At 40.4% G+C, this 19,325-nt stretch overlaps 3 protein-coding genes across 5 annotated transcripts in view; 1 reads left to right on the top strand and 2 right to left on the bottom strand.

Moving 5' to 3' along the window:
• Positions 1-19,325, top strand: part of LOC6573464 (proteoglycan Cow) — a 47,501-nt gene that overhangs the window by 18,811 nt on the left and 9,365 nt on the right. For both annotated transcript variants that reach the window (XM_001999509.4, XM_015166933.3), the window contains exons 2-4: positions 16,105-16,171; positions 16,288-16,390; positions 16,522-16,881. In XM_001999509.4, coding sequence (XP_001999545.2) covers positions 16,105-16,171; positions 16,288-16,390; positions 16,522-16,881 — 530 coding nt within the window. The remainder of the gene's footprint in view (positions 1-16,104; positions 16,172-16,287; positions 16,391-16,521; positions 16,882-19,325) is intronic.
• Positions 696-2,234, bottom strand: LOC6573462 (aminoacylase-1A). The gene is made up of 4 exons (XM_001999507.4): positions 2,090-2,234; positions 1,541-2,026; positions 1,068-1,485; positions 696-999 (listed from the first exon to the last, which is right to left on the bottom strand). The coding sequence occupies exons 1-4, from the start codon at positions 2,178-2,180 to the stop codon at positions 795-797; spliced, it is 1,200 nt and encodes a 399-aa protein (XP_001999543.1). The 5' UTR covers positions 2,181-2,234; the 3' UTR covers positions 696-794.
• LOC6573463 (aminoacylase-1) lies at positions 3,218-5,016 on the bottom strand. Of its 2 annotated transcripts, XM_015166934.3 has the most exons (5): positions 4,921-5,016; positions 4,669-4,777; positions 4,050-4,541; positions 3,577-3,994; positions 3,218-3,521 (listed from the first exon to the last, which is right to left on the bottom strand). In XM_015166934.3, exons 2-5 carry the CDS (start codon positions 4,757-4,759, stop codon positions 3,317-3,319), a joined length of 1,206 nt encoding a protein of 401 aa, XP_015022420.1. In that variant the 5' UTR covers positions 4,760-4,777; positions 4,921-5,016; the 3' UTR covers positions 3,218-3,316. The 2 variants fall into 2 exon arrangements, with proteins under 2 accessions (XP_015022420.1, XP_001999544.1); XM_001999508.4 differs by lacking the exon at positions 4,921-5,016 and having other exon boundaries at positions 4,669-4,904.

Here is a 19,325-nt window from a genome sequence, read left to right as displayed (position 1 = left end):
ACTCGTTATCAGCAGTTGCATTGTATTTCTTCTTTTTATCAAAACTAATTATGTTTGCGGGCTTTGTTATGAAAACAATTCAATTATAATGCATCACCCCTCTATCTATTACCCTAGTTTATATCAAGATCAAGGTTGCTTGGCTTTACAGTCTGAAACTGATGGCTGTCAAGCGGTTTGGTTGAAGAGAAACAGTAAAACAAAATCCTTAGCTTGTTAATTATTATTATTATTGTAGGTTATATATACTATATTATTATATATAATATATATATACAACGACCTTCTATGGCCCGTCGATTAAATTACACTTGGATGGGATTCTAAGAATCCAGATGCCTGGCTGAGTCAGTGGATTCCTGGATTTCCTGTAATTCGGTATTGCTAAATTAAATTACCAACTAATCTAAAATCTGTTGCGTAATGCGAATTCACCTTTCGACTTCCAAGTAATTCCAATTTACTCATTTTACCAATTGGTCAACATGTTTCAGCGGAAAGTGCTCAGTGTCTGACGACAGCTACCGGTTAAACGCAGACCACGATAAAGCAAAGTTCTGTTATTAATAAATATATATGTATGTATATAGATATGGCCTGCTTTTTATTATCAGCTACATTTCCCATTATAATAAATTTGAGTGATTTGCCTCTTATCAGCAAGTTTGCTGTGATTGAAAATTAGCCCATTATCAGAAGTTTTACTTGTCATTTAACCTCAAGTATGTTTATTGTTGAATAGCAGATCGATCAAACTATTGAAATCAACATTAATTAAGAGTAAGTAAAATGCGCTAGGCATTGGCCACAGCTGCAATTAGCTTCTTGTAAATCTCAATGCCACGCAGGTAGGTGTCAGCTCGCAAGTATTCGTTGTGGTCGTGCAGTAGGATGGGCGTGTTATTGATTGGCGAGAATCCCAAAGCCGAGATGCCAGCTTGTCGCAGGAAGCGGCTGTCGGTGCCGCCAGGAAACACGCGTTGCCTGGTCTTCACACCTCTACATCGAATTTAAAAAAAAAAAAGAAAAAGTTGAGCACTCGAGCGAATCGCTTCCTCCTTACTTACAGTTCGTCTAGGGCTTGCTTGAACGCCAGCCAGTAGGGATTCGATGCATCGATTTTAGTGGGCGGTACAAAGGGTTCCTTCGATTCGAACACCAACTCAATGCCGCCTCCCGCCTCCTCGCACCAGTCCCGAATTTTCTTCTCGAGCTCATCAGTGTCCACTGTTATGGCGATTCGAATATCAAAGACCACTTCCAGCAGCGGCGGCACCACATTGCTTTGGACACCGCCGCCCAGTTGGGTTAGGTTCATGGTGGTAACGTCTCCAATGTCTACTTTGGAGTTTTGCTCAAGTCTTCTCACCTCCAAATCACGGAATTCCATAATTTTGACCAAAATGTAGCTGAACTTCTGACCGGCGGTTTTGTTTAGAAGCAGCGAATCGTGACCAGAAGTTCCACTGATCTTAAGCCTTAGGTCTGCAGGAATTCAAGAATCTCAATGAGGATCTCAATATAAGCTGCATGTACCTACGCCATATAGTTCGCTCTGCATAAAACACAGAATACGTTTCGTCCTCGCTGGCAATGCCCTCGTCCAAACTAAATCCAACATTGAGTCTCTTGAAGTAATCCGTCTTGACCAGGTTGGCCATTCCCGGGGTAATGCCAGCCTCTTCATCAGGCACGAAGGTGAGGTAAACAGTGCGCTTGGGCTGATAGCCGCTGGCTTTCAGGGACCGAACAGCCGCAAGATATTGCGTTGCAACACTCTTCATATCCTGAGCGCCTCGAGCATAAATGCGACCTTCGTCATCCATTTCGGCATTGAACGGCTCGTGCGTCCACTTGTCAGGGAACACCGGAACCACATCCATGTGCGAGTTTAGGACAATGGAAGGCAGCTCAGACTGTTTGCCTAGCCACTTTATAACAACAACCGGATTCAATCCGACCGACACAACCTCTATAGGCAGCTCCAGGCTCGCTGCTTGACGTTTCAAGAACTCCACACAGGCAGCTGTAAACCCGAGAAAGATCCAATTTCATCAAGGTTCTTATTTTTATCGGCTCTGATATTTACTGTAATCCACATTTGGATGCACCGATGGAATGCGCAAATATTCACGGAAGATTTGAATTTCTTCATTGTTTTCCCATTCAGCTCGACTCATTGCGAAAAAATTGGACTTTCGATGTCTGGCGCGGCTAGTTTAAATATATTTCAATATACGCACTTCACTTCTCTTTTAAATACCCATTTCCATTCGTCACAGTTTGTTGTTTTGCAGACACAAGTTTCACTTAACTGCCGAGTCCTAAGCACTGTGGTTTAACTTATCTTTCATTTTGTGGTTTTATTTTTATCAAAAATAGTTTTATTATACCCTTAACCCATTGAAAATAGCAAATCGGGATATGTTTTGGGATTATGCATACAGTTCAGTGTGGGTTAATAGAACTAGAACCCAATTTACATTAAACTGACTGTCAGTTTATTCCCCGTATAAAGTTTTTATGTTATTATTATTACAAGTTACGTAATGATTGTTACAAATATAAATACCCACAATATTCAAGATTAAACACGATAAATCTCATATATTCAATAATTATTTAGCTACCTCTTCCATTTAATCTAACACCATCATCATTGTCAATAACAACATTAATATTTGTTTATTTCATCTGTAGATGCCGAATCCCAAATACTAAAAAATGTTTATCTAATATTAGAGGTTTTAGAAAATGATGTATAAGTAATTATAATCTCTAAAGAAGACCAAGACGAGAATATACATATATAGCTTATCATACGGGCCAATTTAGATAGCTCCAAAACTACGTGACACTAAATAAAACGACGTATAAAATTATTTTCTGTTTCAAATTTAAAATCTCTTCAAGCGACAAACTGAAGCAGGAGACAAAAGGCAAGACAGACAGACGTTAAAAAGTATACAAGTATAAAATATTCATTCGCATATCGTATTGCAGTAGGTCACGTACAGAGCTCAATGGAAAATTAATTAATTTGATGAATCATTCATGAAAGAAACAAGAAGGGAATGCGAATTTTCCTGGATAATGCAAAATGAATGACATTTGCGCAGTTCCAGTTCGCGCTTATGCTGTATATATATTTACAGTAATTATTCACACGTTTCATGTTGCATATACATATATTTGCAGTAATTATTGGCGTGATTCATTTCATTAAATTGTGATTCGACTCTGCAGTTTTATTGTGTTATTAATTTGGGCACATATAATTGGAATGAAATATTAGAATGCCGTATATGGTTTTCATTCAGACATTGGCCACAGCTGGTATGAGCTTTTTGTAAACCTCGATGCCGTTCAGATAGGTGTCCGCACGCAAGAACTCATCGTGATCATGCAGCAGCAAGGGAGTCTTGTTGATTGGCGAGAAGCCCAGAGCCGGAATGCCAACATGGCGAATGTAGCGGCTGTCGGTGGCGCCCGGAAAGACACGGTAGCGAGTCTTCAAGCCACTGCGGAAGCAAAAACCCTGTTACATAGTTCCATTGAATTGAACGACATACTCACAGCTCGTCTAAGGCTCTCTTAAAAGCCACCCAATATAAATTCGACTCATCTATCTTGGTGGGCTGGACAAAGGGACATTTCATCTCGAAATCCAGTTCAATGCCGCCTCCGGCCTCTTCGCACCAATCGCGAATTTGCTTCTCAAACTCAACGATGTCCACAGTGATGGCGATTCGAATATCAAAGACCACTTCCAGCAACGGCGGCACCACATTGCTTTGGACACCACCGCCCAGTTGGGTTAGGTTAACGGTGGTGACATCTCCAATGTCAATGTTGGGGTCTTCTTCAAGTCGTTTCACCTGCGACTCGCGGAAGTCCATCAGCTTGTTCACAATGTAGTTGAGCTTCTGGCCAGCGGTGTTCGGCAGCAGCAGAGAGCCGTGACCAGCAGTTCCGCTGATCTTAAACTTAAGATCTGAAATGATATATTTTTAATGAGTGTCTTCTTGGGAAATGGTCCATAAACTTACGCCACAAGGTTCGCTCGGCATAATACACGGCGTATGTTTCATCCTCACTGGAAATGCCCTCGTCGAAGCTGAAGCCGACATTAAGCTTCTTGAAGTAGTCGCTGTTCACCAGCTGGCGCATGCCCAAATGACCTCCGACCTCTTCGTCGGGCACATAGGTGAGATAGACAGTGCGCTTCGGCTGGAAGCCACTCGCCTTGAGGGCGCGAACGGCACCCAGATATTGAGTTCCAACGCACTTCATGTCTTGCGAGCCGCGGGCAAAGATGCGACCTTCGTCATCCAGATCGGCACTGAATGGCCCGTGGGTCCACTTATCAGGGAAGACGGGCACGACATCCGTGTGCGAGTTCAGAATTATTGAGGGTAGTTCCGGCTGCTTGCCCAGCCATTTCATTACCACAACGGGGTTGGCTTCGTTCACGGGATAGACGACGTCCACGGGCAGGCCCAGGCTGGCTGCCTGACGTTTTAAGAACTCCACACAGGCGGCTATAAAACACAGACGACAGTTAATCTTTATGGGATGAATTGCTCAAACGACTTGCTTGATAAGCGTGTATTTATGAATTTAGATATGAACTACTATTAGTTCAGTCCACAATCTCAGAGAACTTACTGTAATCAACATTTGGATGCACCGTTGGAATGCGCAGATATTCGCGGAAAATATTAATTTCCTCGTTGCTCTCCCACTCAGTCTTGCTCATCTTGATCAGATTCCGTTGCTACAATGTGCGTGCATTAATAGATTTAACTTTACATATAGATTATGGAATGTAAGGCGAGTCTAAAAGTGTACAATTTTATAGACAGACAAACAGCTGGCTCCTCAGGCCAGCGATCAGCTGTCAAGAGCTTCGTTAAGTACCTTCTCAACACTGGCAGCGATCGTCAGCGACTGTGGCCGTTGGCGTGCGTCCCGCGTTTAAATATGCCCAGGCGACGATTGGCCTATGATATTATCTTGTCGCTGAGGTTTTCACTGCTTATCAGCTTTGAATTGAGGTCTAAGAGCGAATAAAGAGGGCTCTATTGTTAGTTTGTTTTTAGTGTGATCGTGGCTTATCAGAAGTATTTGTTTACAGTTGCATTAACATAGGGTATGCATAGGGTATGTCTCGCCTTTTCGTAGCCCTTAGTGTCATTGCAACAAATCTTGTTCAATGCTGCGTCAGTTGCAGGATTTGGCAGGCAGCTAAAGCTTTGGCTTAGTGCGAAATTTATATTCTACTTTCCACTTGAATTCCTAATTTGCGATGCACACACACACAAACACACGCACGCCCACACATACTTTGCTACGTATGCCCATCTAGTCCGAACGTGTGGCATGTAAACAAGTTGTTGTTGTTGTTGTTATTGTTGATGCTGTTGCTGATGCAGATGCTGATAGGAGAGCTGTTGATGTTGCTGGCGTGCTCAGTTACTCCCAAACAGGCTTGCCAGCTGCCAACTGACAGTGCACTTGTGTGAGTGCGTATGTGTGTGTTTACTCTTGTTTGTTTATTAATGTACAAGTGTATGGGTGTGCGTGTGCGTGTGTGTGTCAGATTTCACGCTTATTTCAATGGGCGCAAATTGCTGTACACAAAAGTTGCACGAAACAAAACTGAAACGCCGAGATTTGTACAGCTGGTAGACTTCAGTTTAGTTTTGTTTGTTCATGATGTATGTATCTCCTGGGCTTACATATATATGTACATATATTTGTGTGCCATCGCAAAAAGTCATTAAAAGTTCATTAACAATGTTGCAAGGATTTTAATGGCAGCCACTGTGCCACCAAGAACAGGAACCATGTCAGCAACACATGTCTACATATCAAATACAAACACAAACAGATATCAACAACAAGTCGAGTACCTACAGCTATGCACACACATACATACATACACGTATATATTTATTTGATGTAATCGTCGCTAGATAATTCTACATGCATATTTGCTGTGTGCTGTTACAATTATCCAGTCAGCTCCACGGATATTGACACAAATTCAAGTCTGAAGCCGTGAATATTAATAATATATATGTATATATGTTTACCTTCATAATCCATTGCAATTGAAATATATATTCTCTTTTTTTTTTTCAAATGTACATTTCCATACGCTTTATCAGCATTTAGCTCTTAATGCTTGCCATCGAAAGCTCTTACTACGTGTAGGCATTGTTCAACATCTGTGGCAGGCATTTTAAGCTCTTCGTCATTCGCTTTTTTTCCATTATCTGCTGTTTGACAATACCTTCCCCACATAAAGCAAATAGACCGAGGACACACTCTAAGGCGAGCATTTTCATAATACGGCTGGGCACGTATCCTTTCACTCGCTCGCTTTGCCTAGAATATTAAATTTCGTATGCTCAACTTATTGCCACTAATCAATTTTAATTGTATTGCAGTCTATTTGCCCATCTGAAGCATCTCGGATGTGCATAGAAAATAAGATTTAAAATGCATATACTGCAAACGAAATCTAATACTCTGATTGCTAGTATCATGAAATAAATGCCTAAATATGCTAAAGTGCATTTTGTTAAGTGCTGCAGATATATTTAATCACTTAAAAGCCAATTTATATATATTTAGTCAATTGTTACCTTAATTGCAGCTGACTTTTGCATAGACTTACATATATATATATATATATATATATATATATATATATATATATATACAATATATGCAGAAAATTGACAAATAAATAAATAATTTATAATATATATAATTTAACAAAATTCTCTCAATTTATTCCTCATCAAAATAAGCTTTAAAAAAATTAAACTGTTTTGTATACATTTCTTTTTTAAATTCTAAAAATAAACTATTTTTATTTATTTATTTTTTTTTTTTCATAGTTTGTGTCGAGTAAATATAGCACTGAATTATATATATATAAAGCATTTATGTATACTTATTTTTTATTAAAATTTTCGGCATTCCTAATCAAAAATTCGTAGCATTTACTTCAATTGAAATCACAGAGCGAAATTAATGGAGTTGCAGCTACATAAGCCATATGAGCTTAGCTAACCTCTAATAAATACTTAATGTATCCATTGAAGCCCTTAATTACGTTCACTTGTGTGCCCTGCAGTGCTGCTAATTAATTCAAATAGTATTCAATTATTATGCACATTGAAATGTCATTTGAGCGAAGTGAAAAGCATTATAATTGGTTTTCATTTGTCACATTATCTTCATTATTTGCTTTTCTTTTTTTTTTTTTTTTTTTTTTGAAAGTAAACAATTGTTAATTATTAATGAAGCCGAATCGAATTAATTTGCCATGCGGATTGATTAAAGCGCATCCTTGTTGGCCAGCAAAATTAAATTAAATGAGCTTATATATATTCAATAACGCTTATGCCAATTCAAGTGACTTTTGTTTAATTTTGTATCTATTTGATAATAAATGTATTCATTCTGCTAATCAATGCAGGTTTGACAATATTTTAGTGCATTTTACGTGGTCATATATAATCAAATATATTGAAATATTTGCACTCGATTAAAGTTGATGATTTATTTATACAAATCATTATAGACATATATATAATATGTAAATGCAATATCGAAGCGAGAGAATATAAAAATAAATCGAATAGCGTATACTTGATGCGAACTGGCATCGCAAAGAATCTATTTCCAGTCTAAATTTATACAGAAATACATCGGGCAGCACAAATAAATAACTTAGTTCATTGCTGTATTCCCAGAGTCTCCGGTTGAATTTGTGTTCTGCTCTCGTCTAGTAAAAATTAAATACACTTTTAAATTTAAACCCATTGGAAATGTGTGTGGTTAATATTATCTGGCCCAGGCGTTTCGGCTCAAGTGTAGCAACAAGCTGAGCGATAATCCTCAGGTGGCATAAGCAGAGACTCTTGACTGACACGAGCAGGAGTCGGGGGCATTTGTAAATGCGAAACCAAAGCAACGCTATGCAAAAGACGCGACGTCCCTAACAAAGCATTCGCAGTGGGTCTACCCACAGCCAACCCACTGCCAACGCACAGGAACAGAATCAACACAACAAATGCGACCTGTGGCAGTGTTGCCATCAAGGCAAATAAAGGACTAAAGTTATGATAAATGCAGATGGAGTATAGCTGGCAGCGTTATTGCCTGTCATTTCTCATCAGCCAACGACAGCGGCGATAAGGGGCGTGCGACAAGGGGCGGCGGCCCAGCACCACTGACAACCGTCGACCGACAACCGACAAGCGACATCCAACAGCCAACAACCAACAGCCGACTTCCGGTTGTTGCCGCCATTTTTGCTTGACTGTCATGGCTGCCAGGCTTTGAATGGCTTCTAATAAAAAAACAAGCATGATTTTTGCCTCGCTTTTATTTTCCATTACGAGGCCCCCGTCTCACAGTCCCGCCTCGTGGCAAAAGAACGATGAGCTGCAATTTGCAAAGTTTTTGCTTGCTTTCGCACACACCCTTAAATACATATACGTGTGTATGTATAAATGACTTTGTTTCTGTGTGTGTGTGTGGAAGTGTGTGTGGGAGAGAGTGAGTTCTGAAGCTAGGAAAAACTTCATATTTTCTGTTGCTTCATTTGAGTTTTCTGTGTGGCGCGACAAATTTTTTGTTTGTCTACTTCCTTGCAAAGGTTTCCCTACTCCGCGCGCTCTCTCTCTCCCTCTCTCTCTCTCTCGCTCTCCCTCTTACTCTGCCAGCTTAGTCCAGCGCTTTACTTTTACCGCCGAGCAACTAGTTTTAAATGTGCTGCTTGGACGTGCCCCACTCAATGCCACACCAAATAGTAAAAAGTCAACGGCGGTGCCATTTACAGGTCTTTGGTTTGCCATGGCAACCGCTCTGTTGCTTAATGGATTGCCGGTATCGCCCCACTAATTGCCGATTGCTGCTAAGTGGCACGATTTGAGCTGCCGGAGGATTCGCTCGAACAGACTTTGGGTCAGCTCTGCAATTAACTAATTGATTGAACTATTCAATCGCCATAGATGCACGCCATTGCGTGAGCGTGGGCGTGGCTGGTTTGCAATTATTTAGGGGCAAGACCGCTTAGCAAGCCACATGCTCTTTATCTCCTTCATTCTGCTCATTGCTCATTGCTCATTGCTCATTGTCCGTTGCATGCTACGGCGCAACCTACTAAGGCTTTTAATGCAACGCATTCAAGCTCCTTAGATTTGGGTGTGTCGATAGCTGGCTCCGTCCGTGTGCCTTTTGTGAATCGAATTCCGGAATAAGCTTAATAAGCATCTGTTCAATTTCGACCAGCTCGTTTGCTCACAGCAATGCCATTAAATTAAATGGGCGTGGCACAGACAATGTTTGCTTAAATGCCTTCCAGACAGTCGTAGTCGACTTGGGTTACTCTTTACATTGCATTCACTTGTTAAATCTATTCTGTTTACGATATTTAATTAATTTAACTATATTTTATTTTATATATTTATTAAATATTAATTTAATTCTTGATTTTATATATATATTTTTTTTTATATATATTTATTAAATATTAATTTAATTTTTGATTTTATATTTTTTGTTTTTATTTATTTCCAATTATTTATTATTATAATTAATTTAATAAAAATATTTTTTTCATGTGTGTATTTTAAGTTACAGCTCTAATTTAATTATGCTTAGAACAGTAAGAACATATGGCTACAATAGAAATCGTGTGTGTGAGAAAGAGAGAGAGAGAGAGCAAGCGAGGGAGAGAGAGAGAAAGAGAGAGTGAGAGAGAGTTAGATACATAGAGAGAGAGATATAAATGGATGGCAGATTTAAGCTTGATTAAATCTTTTTGTTTCACATGGCACCCTCTGGCATTTGGCATCCTTTCCCAACTCCCGAGCAGCATGTGCACGGCTTAGCTGCCATAAACTAGACCTAATCTGTGCTGGCCACAGGGCAACGATTCCCCGATGCCAGTGCATGCATGGCATAAAACAACGCAATCAGATCGGCCAACATGGCCCAGGCATGGCGCTAACCGAATCGGCGTTTTTCATGTTTCTGCATGTTTGAGCATGTTTATAAATATCAAAAATGTGGTGTGTGCTGCCAATGTGGAAATGTGAAATGGAATGTAGTAACCGTATTTTGTGAACACATTTGGGCCTGGGCTGTATTTCTTTTTAGCGCCGCTTTTGGTTTACCTTTGTTGCCCTGTTGCAATTTGTTGCAATTTGCTGTCGCTCTGTTGCGGCTGCTGCTTCGAAAATGTTTTATGACTGCAGTGCGATTGCTCTGCCACCTGCTCTGACACTGCACGTCTGTGTGCTCGATGTGCTCTGTCGGAAACTGCATTTACGATACATAAACATAACGTGCCAGCGGCACGCCCCCAACGGGTATATTGGAGTTGCAGCTGGCCTATTTGCCATGCTGCCACTTGCCACGTGGCATGTTTATTTCTGCCGCAGGACACGTCATGTTTTTATGGCTACAAAAGTAAATATTTAAGCTGCACTTTCTGTAATTTTGCATTGTTTATTTCTCTCTCTCTCTCTCTCTCTCTCTCCCTCCCTCTCTCTCTCTCTCTCTCTCTCTGTCTTTCCCTTTCCATTTTGATCAGTAAAATTTATATGTAGCCTGTCCCATTTGACTTGTGAACATTGCACTAATTGAATTAACAATTAAATTGTGATTATTACATCATTTATGCATGCAACGTTGCGCGGTGTCAGAAACCATGTATTGACACAGTTCTGATTTTGCTCCTTCCATGCATTGCGCTGATGCGCTGAAGAGTATGCTTCGCTGGCGGGCATTAACCTCTGACATGGTCTTAGTTTGTTATCAAACTAGCCCAAGCCCTTTGGCATCCTGTTTGACATCCGGCGACATTTGGCATTATGACTCCAGCGCCAGACGGCGCCTGAAGAATGCAATTTCCTGGACGCCAGATTCAAATTCAAATTCAAATTCCCCAACTCAAATGCATTCGCTCTCCTCTCTTGGCACTCTTGGCGTTGGCGCTGTGAAAAGTTTAGCTCTCTCGGCGCAACGTAAACTCAAATGTTACTTATGTTGATGGATTTGCACGTTGGCCCAGCGTCCTGCTGCGCATCCGGGCAGGAAGTGTGGTAGCCAGGACATCCCGCTTAGAGCAGTCTGCCTTGGCTGCGATTGAAATTGATTTACCAGCTGTGTGCACGAAATTGCGCAATTCATGCGGCCCATCCGAGCCATTATAAAGGCCACAAAATAGCCGCTGGCCCACACATAGATAGATAATAATCCGAGTGCATCAGCATCCCATTCTATACATGCACAGCTGGCTGATTTGAGGTCCAGCCATGCCTGTCATGCCTAATGTACTTTTTAAAGCGCAATGCATAATTTATGGACCAAAACTTCAGTTCAGTGAGTCAGCCAGTCAATCAGTCAGCCAGTCAGTCAGCCAGTGAGTGGGTCGGCATTGATAATCCTCCCACTGGAAACAGATACACTTTGTCCTAATTGCCACAACTCATGCGATTCACGCTAGCCACAGCCGCAATATTTTCAAATGCTATGCACACAGATGCAGACCTCAATATTTGAGGCATTTAATATGCTCCGCATCATCATTCTGAACGATGCCCAGTTTATTGATGCCGCAGCAGGGCAGCCAACAAAGCGAAAATATTGCATCTCCGGGCCGCATCATTGGCATTCAGACAGCGGCCGCAGCATAATTTACAACATTTTCAACGCCAAAGCGTATTTATTATTTCGCATATTCTTTTAGCCCACCTCCCACTATAAGCTGTATCATAGAGGTTTGCTAAAGCGGACAGAGCTGTTGGCTGCGTCACATCACAAGTTAATTGCGAGACGAATCGAAATTATTTGCGAAATATAATTTGAAATCGATAAACCCAGCGATGCTCAATGGTAAAGCGGAATGCTGACAAATGTAAGCTGTAAACTCAACTATGAATGATTGCAAATGCAAATGCAGCTCTATCTCAGTTGCATAATAAACTACATTCATTTAAATTCTATAGAATTCGATATCAATGAGTGACTTTCGATTGAGGGATAAGAATTATATCAAATTAAAAATCTTTTATGTTTGCAGCTAAAACAGATTGCAAATAAAATATAAATTTAAAAAAAAATGAAAGCTTGTAGCTAAAAATTCATCTTTGATGATTTGCTGATGGCCAAAGCTATTGAGCCAATGTAAAATATTTCACAATTTATTCACATTTGATTGCCCAGTGCTTCTTCAGCTAATATGCTTATAATTTTTTGCAATATTTATTGTAGCATTTAAAGCATCCACGAAAACATGTGCATACGACATTCCAGTGATGCGACCCATTAATTATAAATTCTGTTGGTTGGCAATGCATTACACAAACCATTTGCAATATGGGACACCTCATAAAAGCTACACACACACACACACACACACACACGTATACGTTCATACAAACATTAATTAAACACGAGCGTTTGCATAATGAATTTTTTGTTCTTTTGAGTGTTTGTAAGAGGACTAGTTTCCGTTCAATGTGCATTTGAACATCGACATAATCCCGAATTGATATAGAACTCAACTCACCGTTCTCTAATAGTTCGTGCACAAAACAAGAGCTTTCTATACTGTCCATGTTGTTCCAATTAGTGAGAAAATTGTGAATATCTTATAAGCGTTTTACAAGCTTGGCAAATATATTCGACAGCACAGGAGTGAACTGTCAAAAGCTAGAACGGTGTCAGCTCTGCTTCGCTCACATTCCTATTTGCATAGTTTTGTCAAAAAGTATAGATAGGGTTATAGATGAATACAAAAAAATCTATATATATAATTGGAATGGAAATAGAAATTTCAGTTCTAATAAGATTATTTTATACGAATTAAGAAATTGTTAAAGTTTTGGATTTCAGCTATAATACTATAATTTGTTTAACAACTTTTTAATTTTAAGCCTTTTATTACCTTGAAATTTGTGAAGCTTAATGCAAAAAAAAAAACTGTTAAAATAAAAAAATAAAAAAAAATAAAACAAAATAAAATTATTTCTATTCACAAGTTAATTTTTATGAAACAATAACTTTATTAGTCTTCAAAAAGTTTTAACGATTCTTATTTAACTGAGACCCGAAAAATAAATAAATATTAGATGGAAACTTTTCATATATACATATATAGAAATTTATTATAATGCAACGTAAATTGTGCAATTTAGACTTTTAATCAAGAACTCTCCATGTTTTTCATAGTGAATCAGTATATAGCACTGATTCTGTTTCATCTACTGATCAAAAGTACATATCACGAAATCTTTCTTACTGCAAATCTGGTATCTAAAAAGCATTTCTCAATAAAATGTAGAATCGCATGGGACAAGCCAAGGAAATCAGCAGCAACTGCATATAACTAAATAAAAATTGCATTTGCATAATGCAACCAAAACTGACAGTCGAAATGGCGCGGCAGTCGCAGTGCGGCTGCAGTGCAGTCCCGCAAAGAGTAGCAGACCCGCTAAAGCCGCCTGGAATCGTTTGTTATCCTTGGCTGCTGCATAAGGAAAACAATAAAGAATTTGCGAAGCAGCGCAAAGCGTTGAGGAAATAAGTAAAAAGAATAAGAAATAAACCCGCTACGAAAACAAAGTCGTAAATTCAATTTAAAGCTTGACAGATTGCCACAGTGTGGCTGCCGGTGGGCGCATGACTGTGGGCGTGGCGCTGCTGCAGCTGCAACAAAATGACGTGTACAAAATTTTTTGTTTTTCTGGCCATATATATATATATATTTTTTTTTTTCTTTCTTTATTTTTATATTTTTGTTACATTCGCTTTTAACAGAAACGTGCTGGGCATTTGGCAGCATCTGCCGAGAGAAGCGGCAGCAGAGCCAGCCCGAATTAAGGTCAAGTTGCACAGAGTCAGAGGCGACGAGGCGCCAGCCGAGCGCAGTAATTAAATGGACTTTAATAAGCCCAGCCACTTAAACAGTCAAAAATCTGGCAAAGAGGTTAAACTGCCGGCTCTGGATGCAGCGTGGATGCGGCGTGGATGCAACGTGGATGCTGGCGGCAGAGCGTGCAACTAAAGTACATTCGACTGCGACACCATTTCCTGCTGTGGCACCGCTGTTTGCGCTCAGGATTTGCTTGCATAACGCGAGAGCGTATTTTGGGCCCTAAGCAAGGCCCTTGCCGGCTGCTGCAGGAGGTGCAGGGGCACGGGCAGGAGCGGGCGCAGGAGCAGAGCGCCTGCAGCAGCTGTGACCCAGTTAAAGAGCCAACTCTCGGCATGATGGCGGGACTTACGGCCTATTTAAGTAGCTGCCGGAGTTGATTACGCTTCAGCATCATCTTTCAGCCACAATAAGGCCAATCGGCTGCTGGCCGCCGCAAACGAAGCGCAATTAAAGCCAACAAAAGCGCATTGCAGCAGATTGCTGACCGACCCAATCAACGTCGACACCCGCAGAGCTAAATGGACGCTTGGCCCCGCACAATGCTGGCCGGCACAGCGGGCGGAGTGCGCTTTAAATATCACACGACTACGGCGGACGGACAAAGGCGCGATTCTCAGAGGGGTGTGGCACAGCAAACCGCGGCCAGGAAACGCGCACAAATTGCATTTTAACGCATGCAAATTGCCAGAGTCCACGCCCCGGACGACTTTATTGCATTACAGCAGCCAGCGTAGACGTCGATGGACGACAGTAGATGTGCATGGGTATGTGCATGTGCATTTGTATGTGTATGTGCATGTGCATGTAGATGTGTGGCAATTGTAAAAAGCGCAATTGCCATTTTGCACTTGCGAATTGGCCGTGTGTATTGAGCATGAACGGGGTCAACGCTTGACCTGCTCGACTCCGGCTGGCAGCTACCTAGTTAACTTGCCAATTTAGCAACTGTCCGCTTAAAGCGGCCATTGCAGTGGATCCTCCAGTACGGGCTTTCGGGTGTCGTGCTCTGCTGTCAAGTCACAGCAATGCTGTCGCATGGGAGTCACAACAGCGACAGGGAACGCTTTGGTTGCTTTGGTTGTTTTATGGGCTTAGAGCAAGTGCCAGTCGGAGGGTAATATTATTGCAGCTGCTGTTTGCTCGACCATATTTCAGAGTCAAATTGAGTATTGCTCATACGCACCATTGCCCCTAATAAGATTTTGCCACGAATATGCAATGGAGGTATGGAGATATGGAGTCGGAGTTGGAATCGGAGTCGAGGGCGGATTCTTGCGTGATTCTATAAAAAAAAAATAAAATAAAATAAAATAAAACTACATTTTCATAGATCTCTTTGCAATTGGAGTGCGAAAATAATATGCAGTTCATATGTATAAGAGGTTTATTACAATATTAGATATTATATTATAATATTTATACGATATACTATATAGTATGTATCATCAATTCATAGCCTAAGCTCTATATGATTCTGTTCATAAATAAATAAATAATTTCATGATGTTCATGATGTGCTAAACTAAATCTATATTGATTTTCCTTAACCTTTAAATCTATTGCAATATAAGCCAAATATAAGAAAATATGACTTATCATCAAGATTATAGGAAAATCAAATCCGAATCAATTGCTAATTGACTTGATTCAACAGAAAAATAAATACACTTACAAACACGAAGCTTTTATTCGATTCTTATTCTTGTCTTCACTGCTCAAAATGCAAATGTTTTTTTTTTTTATATTCCTGCTTAATTGATTCATTTCATTATTGAATTTTTCAATGCTAAAAACCTTTGAAACAATAAGCCCGTCAAAATCATTTTGCAGTGTGTAGCAATGTTTGTAGAGGCGCCTGGCAGCTGGGATAGCAGCTGCTGCTGCTCTCATTTGTATATTACGTATACGATACGCTTTCGCTTTACATACAGTATGCCGTCAGTCGTGCATATATCTCGTGTGTGTGTGTGTGTGTGTGTGTGTGTTTGTGTTTGTGTTGTGATATGCGTCTGGCAACTGACATGAATGGAAGCTTTGCATTTTTTGCATTTAAATAAAGAAATTAAGGCATAACATATTTCCCCCACAACGTGAATTAATCAAACATTCCATTTCGTTCTCACTCCCGCCCTTAGATAAACAAAAACTCGCAGAACAATAAAAACCTGGGAGATCGCAAGCGCTGGATACATGATCCATCAAGTGAGTAGCCCTCCAGCCCATCCATAAAGGAGACAGCAAACTTATGGCAACAATTTCATTTTGTTTTCTTTTCTTTTCTTTTGTTTTTCATAATTCAAATGAAATGTCTCTCTCAGGTGACCTTTGCCGCCCGCTCAACTGTAAGAAACGCGAGATTTGCCTGCTGGAGGACGAGTTCAGTGCTGTCTGCGTGTCGAAGAAGGAGCTGCACAAGAATCGGTGAGCAGCCGTAGGCGTGTTTTCTAATTTGTGTTGTTCACAAAACTTGATAAACTAATTAAATTAAAACTTGATTATTTGCGACTGTGGTGCAAAATGGGAATTGCTTAACCCTCTGCTTGTTCTTCCAGCGATGAGATAATCACTAAGGCCAAATATTTGGAGGATGAAGCCAAGCGGCGTGTCAATCAGCAGGATAACGATAGCCAGGATGTCGAGGACATCAACAACGACGATGAGGATAACAGTAGCGACGGCGACAACAACAGCAACAGCAACAACAACAACAATAAGAACAACAACAACATCCCAGCAAACAACCAGGGCAATGAGGACAACAACGACGATGAAGATAAAAGCCTGAGCCTAGGCGACGATGATGAGTCCAAGGAGGACGACGTCTTCTACGAGAACAACATTGCCGCCAGCGATAAGCAGCAGCTGCTCCCGAAACCAGCAGCCGTCCAGCAGGACGACGACGAGGAGTTGGAGTAAGTAGTCGAGCACTTGGCTAGGCTCAATCCTTTTCCCTGGGGCATTCCATATCAATGGAATTCTGACAATTCATTTAACAAATTCACATTCACTTTGCGGGTGCTGGCCGTAAGAAAACTAAGAAAAAGGGTTGCACATCTTAGGTGAGCGGGGCGTGGCTCCCTGCCAAGGCTGAGCTCTACGAATTTGTGATTTGCATGACCGGCACGCTAATAACAAATTGTTTTATGGTGTATACAAATTCGACAGAAAAGTACAATTTTTAGCACGCATTTCATTCCGTTCGGCCCTTGCCGTACTTATCCGTTCGCATTGTGCTGCGTCCGCACTGCTGATATTTGTTTATGTCTGCTGCTGTTGTAGGACTTTCAGCGGAATCGCCTGAAACGACAGCTTTACGGCCTTTTACCCTTTGTCGCAGTCGCCCTAGTCGTTTCCTTTGACTTGTACAACATTATCGCTCTGACCTGACCCTAACCCAAATTGTGAGTTCGCACGCGAGCAAATGGAAAGAATTTCCGCCGGAGCGTGGAGAGTGAGGCGGGCCTCAGGTGCGACAGCCAGGAATGAAGTCAAAGTCAACGCTGCTGGGCCAAGGCTCAATTGCTAGCGATTGTTGGCCATAACTATCACAGCGAGCTGGCCTATTTCCGACGTGTTGACGTGCCCAACTGGGCCGGAAAGTTGTACACCATTTTCTAAACATCAATATCCGCTGGAATGTCTTTTGGGTGTCGGAAACAGAATGTTTGCTGCTCGACACTTTTCATCCAATTGATATGCAGCCCATAGAGGAGCTGCACTATAAATAATCGATAGCAGTTGTCATTATTAAGAAAACATATTTACACAGCTGCCGCACGCCAAAGGCTTTTAAGGAACCCGTGTTAAGATTATCAGCTAGCATATCCCGGCTCGTGGCGTGGGCCGTGGCAAAATTGTTTTTCTTAGCCTGTTTGCTAGTAAAAATCATGGCCCCAAGTTTGCGTTTGTTTATTCTTGGCTTCGGCTTGTTTATCCGTTTGCTTTTTGCTTTAAATTTAATTTCAAGCTTCCCTTGGCTTCCCCGGCTCCTTGGGGAGCAGCGGCATCAGCAGGTGCCCGTTTAGCCGGGCATAGCGGAAAGTTTTCTTTATCTGCTGATAGCAGTTTGTTGAGTGGAAAATTAATTTTCGTGAATACATTGTGGCATCTCAGGCTCTGTTACTCGTAAAATCTTTACATTTTTCTTCAAATTAGTTAAAGTGTCCTTAAATGTTGGCACAGTAGCCTAACAACTAAGAGCACTAAAAATTCATTTTGTGTAAGATTTAATTTATAAAGATTCAGCAGACATGCCGAGCAGATAATTAATGATAAATTAGAAAGTATAGGGCTATACATATGCGACGGAGGCACCTAGCTGGCAGCCCTGCTAGGCTGCCCATATTCGACCTAGGTATTTTTATTTTTTTTTTTTAATAAAAGAAAATCCTTTTTTTTTTTTTTTTTTTTTTTTTTTGTATATTAACGATAATAATCATTTTCTTTGCCTTAAGTAGATTTATTGACATCTGATTTTGAATATGATGATCAAATGGCCACCTCAAAAGATATAGGACTGTCAGATAGGTTTCCGCGAATATCAACAACCCTGCAAATGAAGTAGTTCCTGAAATTGTTATGCACTGTTATGGGTCAGTAGTATAAAATCCCAATATGTGTAAAGAACCAGGAGATTAAATAGTATTGCATAGTATTTACTTTATTCCAATAATAATTTTGCTCGTATATAAAAGAATTTTCAATTTGTCAAGCGAGAGTATACAAAGTTTATATTAACCATTCTAAATGTCAAACGCTCAGCCACTTATATGGACAAACGAGCAGAGAGTTCGTTAACGACTCCAGTTGTTCAATATTCAATATCCGTAAAATATTCAATGCTAATTAAGCAAATTGAAAATTGGAACATCAGATATATTTCCAGTCGCAAATAATAAAATGTCATAATAATAATGTATGTTTGATCTTATTGTAATATTTAACATAAAACAGAACTATGCAATTAAATTACATTTTTAATTTTCTTAATCATTTTGTGTATTTGAATTCTTGTTTACGTTTTGCCTTGTGCCACTTTGCCTCTATTGTGCCTGTTAATGGCCGCGTAATCAATCTATCTATCGGCAAATCGAGAGTCTTGCCACGCCTTCCGATATTAAAAAATGGCTTTTGACATATTTTTCGCATTTTCTTTTCAATTTGCTTTCACAAGAATTTCGCTTTTGTGCACAACAGACGGGTATCTATGTCAATGGCGTAGACTTTGTATGCCACTTGGAAAACCCTACAGAGCGCGTGAGAGAGAGAGAGAGAAAGAGAGAGATGTAGCTAGAATGAGAATGAGAATGTGACTGTGAGGGCTGTTAAGGGGGGGTCTGTGATGTAAACGTGTGTG

The sequence above is a fragment of the Drosophila mojavensis genome, unplaced genomic scaffold, assembly GCF_018153725.1.
Source record: "Drosophila mojavensis isolate 15081-1352.22 unplaced genomic scaffold, ASM1815372v1 contig_16, whole genome shotgun sequence".
Classification (NCBI taxonomy): Eukaryota; Metazoa; Arthropoda; class Insecta; order Diptera; family Drosophilidae; genus Drosophila; species Drosophila mojavensis.
This window is presented reverse-complemented; position numbering and strand designations above follow the sequence as displayed.

What these genes read in the sequence shown, in the direction of transcription:
- LOC6573462 (XM_001999507.4), bottom strand. Translation starts at nt 2,180, where the DNA reads ATGAGTCGAGCTGAATGGGAAAACAATGAAGAAATTCAAATCTTCCGT. An exon ending in GCATCCAAATGTGGATTACA is followed by an intron (nt 2,027 to 2,089) that starts GTAAATATCAGA and finishes TCGGGTTTACAG; the next exon opens with CTGCCTGTGTGGAGTTCTTG. An exon ending in TGCAGAGCGAACTATATGGC is followed by an intron (nt 1,486 to 1,540) that starts GTAGGTACATGC and finishes GAATTCCTGCAG; the next exon opens with ACCTAAGGCTTAAGATCAGT.
- LOC6573463 (XM_015166934.3), bottom strand. Translation starts at nt 4,759, where the DNA reads ATGAGCAAGACTGAGTGGGAGAGCAACGAGGAAATTAATATTTTCCGC. An exon ending in TGCCGAGCGAACCTTGTGGC is followed by an intron (nt 3,995 to 4,049) that starts GTAAGTTTATGG and finishes ATATCATTTCAG; the next exon opens with ATCTTAAGTTTAAGATCAGC. An exon ending in AAGAGAGCCTTAGACGAGCT is followed by an intron (nt 3,522 to 3,576) that starts GTGAGTATGTCG and finishes TTGCTTCCGCAG; the next exon opens with TGGCTTGAAGACTCGCTACC.